We start from the raw sequence: 10,322 nt of genomic DNA, 5'->3' as shown, positions 1-10,322 counted from the left end.
GTGTGTGTGTGTGTGTGTGTGTGTGTGTGTGTGTGTGTGTGTGTGTGTGTGTGTGTGTGTGTGTGTGTGTGTGTCTGCCTGTGCGTGCGTGCGTGTGTGCGTGTGTGTGTGTGTGCATAAGAATACACATTACACATATGTGTACATATACGTATATGTGAATTATTAATCAATCCATATTAGCCAAATACTAGAATTCTAAATATTTATAGAAGGTACAAAGAAATAAGATTCCTCATCTATTATAGGGTCCCACCCTTCAGTACTCTCTACAGTATATCATCTTCTACAGCCAAAAAACAAACATTAAATAGTCCTGTTATCTGGGACTAGAAACAGTTAGATGGCATAACATAGAAATATAAAATTTCATCTATACCACTGAGCTTGTAAAGGTCACAAAAGTAATATTTAAAAAGCAAAAACAATATTCTAACACACACACACACTGAGACTCTGCTTTTGCTTATTTTATTTGCATTTAACCTGGACTTCATGTCTTAATAATGGACATCCATATTACCCTGGATTAATCTCTTTGTTTCCGTCTCATATTCAGGCATCTTATCTTTTGCACCATCCTTATCATCATCCATATCACCGGCATCCTCATCGTCATCTTCTCCCTCCAAAAAGTCGTCGTCATCGTCATCATCATCATCCTCATCCTCCTCCTACAAAAATAGTAACGAACACAATGTGGAAGTTGTGAACACAATGTGTCCAGTACGGAACCACTGGACACAGGAATATGGCCAAAAACAACAACACCGCCAGTTTCACCTTCAATCGTTTTCTCTCTCTCACCGGATATATATACATTCGACCATGACCTTTTTGACCATCTCTGGAGTACGACACGCACCTCCCCATCTCCTCTACCTATTACACCATAAGCAAAACCAGCTTTCTGTCCAAAAATGCTGCCATCCTGTTTCCATATTGCAGTGGTGAAAAGTCAACAGTGAGCAGAGGGGAGTCTGCAAAATCTCGGCAAGCTTCCTTGCCATCAAGTATCAAGTTATAGGCCTCATGTGGTACTATTTGGGCCCCGGATTGCCGATACATGGAAATTGTTACTCATATATGGGCGCATGTTCGACAAATGTTATTTCAACGCGTGGTAGGGGTCGCGGCGCAAGTTAACCAGCTACACATGAGCGTCCTAAAATGCGCCTTCATCAACATTCGCGAGAAGTTCACGTCGCAGGAATGTGCAAATTGACTTTTTTCTCTCGCCAGGAAACTTCCAGTGTTCATTACGTTTTTTACCCGCATTGGGATTTAAGGTAGCGAGACTTAATAGGCTCAATAGAGTTTGTATTTCGGAGCAGTGTGCAAAATAATACACCTGCATTTCTGGGTAAAGACAAGCATGGGTAGGAGGGAGTGAAAAGGCGTGGAATAGCGCCACAGTGTTAAGACCGTAGATGGGAGGAGAAGCTTGTGGCCATTATAAATAAATGATATCACAAGCTAGCTGAACAGCCGATATTCATTTTCTTGCCCTTCGTTATTACGAAGCACATATCCTGTGCGTGTTTGTCTTGGCGTACTCTCCACGAGCTCAACAAACCATACCAACATGATACAGATTTTAACAACAAGTTTTTGCTAACTAATAGCCTCATTTCATGGTGTCACTCACGTGTTGGCAAATTGCATATCAACTCAGAATCAACACCCGGCTGGAAATGGGAGATGTGGCCATGTCAAGGCCAGTGCATTCCAATAACTTCGATGTTACAAAAGTGAGCAAAACTATTGTAACCAGTGGCAGGAGAAGGACCGTGGGAGTTGCCACGATATGCCGTGATATGACTTATCAGAACTTTTTGCTAGGCTAAACGGATGACACGCATGTTAGAATTTCATTACATACTACTTTACGTGCGGATTTTTGTTGTGATTAGAAATGCCGACGTGCACATATTCACGGTAGCGTGTAGCTATTCCTGAGCGCAGCAGACGTACTAACTCTTAGCTACGTGCTGTTCTTCGGACCGCTGTTGCTAAACCGGATGGCAACACAAACAGACGAACACATATTCGTTAACAGTTGCTCTAGATTCCAGACATTTTAAGAGTCTCATCTCGCCGTCTTTATCGAGGCGATCTCTAACGCGAACGCCGACTGCCTCGGCGACTTGTTGCAGTGCGCTACTCAACGTAACGATAATATTTTCTGAGGCAACAGAGGCGTTCGCGCAAGCAAAGGCTTCTCCGGGGCGACCACACGTGACTCGCCGCGATGCCGCCTGCGCAGTAACTCGTTGACGGGAAAAAAGCAGTCGGCGAGATTCGGCGGAAGCAGGAGACTGAAGCCACTCGGCGTGTGACGACGCCGCCTTCGACCGTCGCTACAGATGTTTCGCAGCGAGCTGCATGCATCCTCTACGTTAACACTAGTCGGGAAAAAGTTATGAATTCGGGTGGTGAGAGTAGGACGCACCCAGAAAGCTGCTACAGCTCATAACAGAAATGTAGTACACTTCTAGGTTGTGGAGGCATAGCAGGACCATGGTTCTCTCAATACCACCTGGTGACCAATCAGAGTTCAGAGCAATAACCTAAAACGTCTTTAGCACAAAACACGAAAATGGGCCAGAATCTGAAGATATATATATATATATGCAATCACAATAGCCTATAAATAGGGTAAAATTTGTACTAATTAAATATATTTTACTGATCTATTTGGCAAATAAAGAAATTAATACAAATTATCTCAAAAACAATATACGTTTCTGCTTCTTAGATGACGAGACTTAGGATCTGCTTAGAGTATGACATTGTGCAGCATAAAATTTACTATATATATATATCTCTCTCACTCTCTATTCACTAATTAAATCCCTACACCCTACAATCGACAACTACATCCCCCAAGCTGGTGCAACACCCCAACTGCCCCCCTCCACCACTCCCATTTCGATCAGTCTCCTCCAATACCTCATCGAGAGCGTGTTCACTGCCATCACCGTCACCCTCGGTTACGTCCACGGAGGGAGATGGCGGGGAAAAAGGCTCAGGCTCCTTGTCGTTGTCGTCGGCAACCTCGGCTTCCTCATCCTTCACGGAAACAAACTCAGTATTAATGCGCTGCTCTGCGTTGCGCGCAACGCTACCAACAGACACATCGCAGATATCTTCTTATGCTACAGACGATGGTGAATCTACATCACAGGATCGCGTCAATGCACTCTAACTGTAAGGCTTCACGGCTCACCTTAGGGTGCTGGTATATGTACTTGAGCTTGTACCACATGGTTTCTGTGAACGTTTCCAGGTCCCAATCCATGAGACCTTCATCGCCAAATCTTGTCTGACATTGGGAAAAAACAATGATAAGTTTACGAACACACTAGTAAGTCACTATGATGGCCACAACAATATTGTACAGTATAAAAGGAATAATATTAAATTATTGTTAATACTGCTACTACTGGTAATAATAATAAGAAAAAACAACAACAACAACAACAACAACAACAAAAATAATTATAATAATGATATAGCTCATAATACAATTAGATAGTGTCAGAGTCTATCTAACTTGACTGAGTATACAGCCGGCATTATCCACTGACACTTAGAGGAATAGCTTACCTTCAACTCTTCCTCGGTGATCACACCATCATCATTCATATCAAATTCTGTGCGAACCATAAGCTCCTCTGGAGTTATGCTGAAAGTGAAAGCATCAAGCGTACATATGCTACAAAAATCCAACCACAACCCCCCCACCTTTCGACAGGGCAGTCTCGAATGCTTATAATATGTAACATCGAGGGAGAATGGACAACACCTTATTTAACACCATGTTCACATGCTGTTACGAGTATCGAATAGTGTTTTAACCACATTCATCCGTTACGCAGCTATTATACGGGTATAACTCACAGCATCAGTGTCCAGTATTTATTATATATCGACAATTAAAGAAACGACAGGAGAAGCATTGTGAATGGGTGCGTGAGCAACCTACATGCCATCCCCGTCGACGTCTAGTACTGGGAAAGCAGCTTCTGCTCCAGCTTTGTTCAGCGCATCTGCTTTTTGTTTCTTTTGCTCTGGAAGAGAATAGTAGATTTGGCTAACAGCGGTAAATGCATTTTGCATGACAAGCGCTGCTAGGTCTGCCTCCTACTAATGTAGTGGATGGTGTAATGTTTTCCTGTAGAGAACGCAAGCAACGTGCTTATGTTCACGTAAGGAATGGGTTGACAAGCTTTATGGAAGAACACGTGAAGACCAGAAGATGTGCATGCCTGCGTGTGCCTGTGTACGCGCAAGGGGGAGGCAGCGTAGTATCTTAAGTACTATTTTAGATCACTTATACAGTGGACAACGTACAGATGCAGTATGTCATCTAAGGTTGTGTACACACACACACTACAGCAGGGTGCGGCTTATATTCTATTGAAGCTGACATACGCATGCAGGCACAACAAAACGGCCGAACCATGGCACATATACGCTGCCTGAGACAACACGACTGCCACATTCACCGACTCCAACGAGCCTGCCAAACTGTCAAATCATGCTCGGGTGAGATAGGATTCACACAGCGATTATTTGTATTAATGTGTGTGTGCGTGCGTGCACGTGTGTGATGCTGATAAAATGTTTTATACAATTTAGTATTAAATCCATCAAGTTGACTATCGGATGTGTGCTGCGTGTTGTGGTGGTGGTGTGTGTGTGGGTGTGTGTGTGTGTGTGTGATGTGTGATGTCTCTCGCTGCTCGTGTGTGTGCTGTGATTGTATGTGTGTTGTGCTGCGTGATGGCTTATGTGAGCGGACGCATGCGTCGCATTGCGTACCTGTGTGCATGTGCGTGATAAATTATAATAAATAAATAAATAAATAAATAAATAAATGTATATAGTCTATATATCATACTCTCTCTCTCATATCAAGATTAGCATAATAGGGAAGAACTCTTTGCGTCCTGCCTAGTCATTATCTACTTCTTCTATTATTAGTATTATATATATATAAGAAGTAAAAATAGATTAAAATTTAAACACCCTTTACCTATTTTTTGAATTTGTGTACATATATAGTATATATATATATATATATCTTGTTTGTTTGAAGCACTATAATTTTAACTTTAAAAACACCCTTGTATCACGTTTATATTTGTACAATATAGGTGTATTCTCTTTACGGTGGAACGTTTGAAATAGTTAGAAAATATATAGTGATATTCGTACACATGCTTGTTGTTGTTGTTTAGCAGCAGTTACCGCGCCCTTCCGTCTGTCGGCATGGCAACAGTAACCAACGTTTGTTTTGTGTCTGTCTCTGTTTTTCTAGCTAAGAGCATCCTGCCGCCAAGCTCCTATAGCTGACACGCGGACCACCAGCAATGACAGATCAGGGCCCCGATACGGCCACGCTAGCTGGCACACCATGCACATGTACATGTACCGACTGGACAGGATAGATAGCCGATAAGCGCACTGATGCCAGCATAGATATCGTGCCCATTACAGTGATGTAGCTATAATATTGCACGGGCATCAAGGTGTGGGGTCCTCAGAGACGAATGTACCACTCTTGGGCCCTACGCTGTGATTTGTGATTGCATTCTTGAAAGTATGCATTATCTAATCGTACGTCTGCACACGGCAGCAGATATAAAATTAATTTCGCCGACGAAATAGGTTTAAAACGTGACAACAGATGCAATGTTCAATTATATCAAGTTGTGTGAGTTTCTATACAAAATCGAATTACTGTGCATGTTTTAAACTTATTCTAAATCACAAGAGAAAGAATATTTGGAGCACTGCACCAGACAGTCTTAAGCAACACGAATGTTATAGCTGTTGGATACATTGCTTTCTGCATGTTGCCCTTACCAAGCTCAGTATGCCAGCGCTATGATGCAACCATAGTTTCGTTAACCCAGTTCACACACACCAACAGAATGAGATACGCTAGCCGACCACCAGTTCTCATAGTAACACTACCCTTGTTTCTCTCGTTGTTGTGCTTGTTTGTGCACAAGATATGACATCAAGTGTGTGGACTTTCTCCCAGAGCCTGCTGTGGCAAGATACAACAGTCGTGCAGTCCTGCACCACGTGTCACTTTCTCTGGTCATACATCGTGTAAGTTGAGAATGTTTGCTTCGACAGTATTCCTGACAAGGTCCGCCAGTGTACCCACACACGAGCGTTTCACTGAACTATGCTACTGACCTTACTGTTAGAAAGGGTGCACACCAGAAATCAAACTCAATAGGCTAAGCATTGCAATAGTTAGTGCAGGGAAAATTCCATTACCATGCGGTGTAACTGATGAGATGGTAGTAGATGGAACAGTTGAAGGATCCTTCTTACATATGAAAAGAGGAAGACACTTATATCCATAGATAGGATTCACTTGTCTGTTACTGCAACTCATGTAAGCCTCTCACACTTGAAAGCAATTTGACTGTATGGTTTGGTAATGGAAGAATGGAATAAGAGAGAAAAAATAATAATTCTGCACAGATATAGTAACAACATTCCACACTTTGATTGATCACTCACCTTGCCAATTTTTTTCGTGTGCTTCCTTTGCTTGTTTCTCTGGCTCTTCTGCAGCTTTTTTCACCACTGCAAGTAAAAAGATGTACGTAAACAACTTGTACAACACGTGAAAGGACAAAATAGGAAATAGAAGGAAATTAAGCTTATCAAATTAAAAATGAGCACAACCTTAATAAAATATGAGCAACTTGTAAGCAAGAGACTATAATTGCTACTATATTACAAATTACATTGCAAATTACAAATTACAACATTACAGATAGACCTGAAGTGGGCAAAACGTTCCTTAGAAACTAGAACGAGTTTCAGTTACTAACTTCTACAATGAAAAACGCAACGCTAAAACTGCCAAGTTCATGACAAACATGTAGACAATTGCATCAGTGTATGTAATAATATTTCGCCATATTATCAGGAGTACATGAATTAGATAAGAATTAGAGATCTAATTTATGTGCTCCTGATATTATCAAACGCACAAACTTAACTCACCTTCTAGCTCACGTTTTTTTACTTCCAGCTCCTGCAACTCCTGTTGCAACTGCTCAAGTTTCTCCTGCAGAAGAAAATATTTCTTCATTAATAATGAGATAACAACAACAGCAACAAAATCAACAAGACCAACAACAACAATAATAATAGTAGCAATAAAAATTATAATAACAGAAGTGGTACTACAAGAAAAGCTGCAAATGAAGCATCTTGCCATTCTGGGAGAGGTACCCAATCCTATCTGCAGAGACTTGCATCTCTGGAGAATATCATTGGATACTAGCGGATGGAGCACCAATTCTGCTAGTAGAGAAATTCTCATAGTAGACAGGGTATATATTTACCTAGTAGGCACTAATCTGTGTCAACAATTAATATACTAGTTATGTAAACTATGTCTGATCCACCTGATAGTGTGAACAAACCATACATGTGCAATACTACTACACAAACCCACCTCATGCTCTTTCTTCTTTTCCGTGCCCTCCTTTGCCAGAAGTTGCCTTGTCTCAAAGCCTTTTTGGATCTGCTCTAGCTTTTCCTTTTGCTCTCTTATCCGATGACCTCCCAGTTCTCTGTACATTATGCCATCACGATAACAATATTCAGTACTATGCAATGCATGAGCCGATGCTGTAAACAGTTTCCTTTATGGCAATTGCTACAACTACAATCAGGTTTTCGTCATTTTCTTAAAAAGGCTCAAAATCAACAAAATGTAAAAACAATGTTTTCTTTCTTCTTATGAGGACAAATGTGACTACACGACAGATTCCATTATTTACTGAAAGTGCTTTCAAAAAAACAAAATACAAAAATAAATAATACTTTGAACTTAGATGAGTCCTAAGTTGCAGCAAATTGCTGAATGCACAACAGAACAAAAACTAAAGAACTTGCACTAAAAATGGCCTCATTTATAAACGGGATTGCAATTTGTGACGAATGTGATATATAGGTTATGCTGCACAGATAGCTGGTTTTGATTGCCACCATTGTACTGCAGCTATGTCTCAGCAATGCCAACAAATTCTACGTACTTGCAGTCATTTATGCAGCGTGCAGGACTATCATATTCATCACTCAAATCACAGCAATCTGAAATGGCATCAGCGACAAATTAACTCAGAAAATCAACCAAACAATTCAGCCACATCAGTCATCAACCACTGCAACTATATATCTTCAACCTTACTCTACATTATCTATATTATATCAGGAGTTAATAAAGACAAACCCCTTGTCTTGTTTATCTTTATTATTATTATTGTTGTTGGTTATTGTTGTTATTATTATTGTTGTTTTGTCTTATTATTATTGTTTTGTCATATTATTATTGTTGGTTTGTCTTTATTAACTCCTGATTATATACATCCCGAGTATCACAGCTAGTTTTGCACATTGATAAAGTTTGATACTTAATATCTTTTAATAAGCCACGTTTAGATAAATAAAGTACCTATGCATGTTATGTTGTGGTGCATGAGCACATAAAGCAACTAAGCTGTTGACTTTCGTTTATATTTGACATACCACAAATTCCATCGTTGACACGAGATGAAGGTATAAACTTAGGTATGTATCCCGCATTTGTACAATGGAAAAATCCATGGGGACACGCTGATGTACCTGAAAGCACAGAAGGAAAATATTTATTATATAAAAATATTTGTATTTCCTGTACATGTGCTGAGAGCACGCGTGATGCACGCGTAGCTGCATATATGGATAGTTTCAGCCTTTCAAGTGAGCTGAGTCACAACAACCCTCTTCCCACTATTCGTATCAATACTCTCTCAACTCCCTCTCTGTGTCTCACTCTCTCTCCCCCTCTCTTGCTAATTTTTCTTGCTCTCTCTTTCACGCCCTCCTTCCATCCTTGTGCCCTCTCTTCCCCACCTTCCTACCCTCTTCAACTCACTCACACCTCTGCTTCCTCTTCCTCCTCCTCCTCCTTTTCTCTCATACTTTCCCAGTCCTTCACTACTATTCTCCCTCTCTAGCAGTCTCACCTTAATTACCGTTAATTGCACCGTTACATAGGGTGTACGCGCATTTTGCTGCACGGGGCCACAACTGGTCGCCACTAGCATTGTGCTACCTGTGCTAGTCTATACGTACTGTGCAAACGTCAGCATCGAAACCCGTACACATGCAAACAGGCGCCGACGAACTTTCGGTGACACAATAGGGGAGGAAAATACAGATGTGGATGGCAGTTTAAACGTTAGAATGTCTACGCGCGCAGTGCGCTGTTGTCATTTCAGAGGTCTCTAATTTCACCTGGGTTGACAAACTGCCTTGCGTCCACACAAACCGCGACGCATTGTTGCCGAATAGCAGCGGACGCACACAAAAGCGTCAGCAGAAATTTAAATGCGACATCTGCAAACAGCTAACGGTGTTGCTACGACTATCACGTTTCTCGCTGTGCCGCAGTGCGAGAGAGGGGGTGGGGGAGGGGGAGGTGCCGCCACTGTGGATCATAGCGCGTGTTAGTGTAACACATTCTCTCTGCTACATGTACATTACACGGGTACAAGGGAAACATCGGGCACGCTTGCAGATGTCTCGGACAGCTCCGTTGTGCAGCTCGCAGTTTGTTCAGTTGTCGGTTTGTCTGATGCGGACAAAGCCAGATCCGATTTCATCAGCGATCCACATTATCAAGTGCCAGAGGAATGAGTGCAACATTCTTTTCTCGGATGTATATATCACGTACAGAGAGCATTGCGCACACGTGCCGACTACGCACACACAATGGACCACGTGGAATGCTTTGAATGCAGAGAACTCGGCAAAAGTTTGACCAGTTTTTCCGAAAATTATGCGCTGTGCAATGAGGGGGAAAATCAAGCGACGCTAGACGATACGCAAATAAATACACTGCACACAGCCTGCTCGTAGGTCGGGGGGGGGGGACCGCGTCACTGGTCTTGTGCTTGTGTTTACGTGAACACGCTCCATATAAAGAAAACCATTTGTGGTATTGACTCATTCTTATACAATGCATTCGGCATCTGGCCTTTGTTGTTGAAATGTAAACTTTCAAATGGATATATACACACTTGATGTGAATGCTATAGACAGTAATAACACTCCAGTTATATGTTTGAGCTTGCATATTTAGCCAGACAAACATAGTGGCACCTGCACATGCATTGTGAATGGAGACTTCTGTACATACTACAAAACTATATATACGTCTATGCGTGTATGTAGCTGCCTGATGCAAATGCTTGAGCCACAAATATGTGTTCATATAGTAGTGAACATTAAAC

The 10,322-nt window shown here is 41.6% G+C and overlaps 1 protein-coding gene across 1 annotated transcript in view; it reads right to left on the bottom strand.

Moving 5' to 3' along the window:
• LOC106815117 (glucosidase 2 subunit beta-like) overlaps positions 1-10,322 on the bottom strand; it is an 18,926-nt gene that overhangs the window by 4,432 nt on the left and 4,172 nt on the right. The window contains exons 3-12 of the mRNA XM_014819546.1: positions 8,575-8,670; positions 8,082-8,139; positions 7,499-7,616; positions 7,042-7,105; positions 6,550-6,615; positions 3,989-4,073; positions 3,610-3,688; positions 3,230-3,325; positions 2,953-3,072; positions 524-674 (exon numbers count right to left, since the gene is read on the bottom strand). Coding sequence (XP_014675032.1) covers positions 524-674; positions 2,953-3,072; positions 3,230-3,325; positions 3,610-3,688; positions 3,989-4,073; positions 6,550-6,615; positions 7,042-7,105; positions 7,499-7,616; positions 8,082-8,139; positions 8,575-8,670 — 933 coding nt within the window. The remainder of the gene's footprint in view (positions 1-523; positions 675-2,952; positions 3,073-3,229; positions 3,326-3,609; positions 3,689-3,988; positions 4,074-6,549; positions 6,616-7,041; positions 7,106-7,498; positions 7,617-8,081; positions 8,140-8,574; positions 8,671-10,322) is intronic.

The sequence above is a fragment of the Priapulus caudatus genome, unplaced genomic scaffold (genome assembly GCF_000485595.1).
Source record: "Priapulus caudatus unplaced genomic scaffold, Priapulus_caudatus-5.0.1 Scaffold1045, whole genome shotgun sequence".
Lineage (NCBI taxonomy): Eukaryota > Metazoa > Priapulida > Priapulimorpha > Priapulimorphida > Priapulidae > Priapulus > Priapulus caudatus.
The sequence above is the reverse complement of the archived record's forward strand: the minus strand, read 5'-3'. Positions and strand labels throughout refer to the sequence as shown.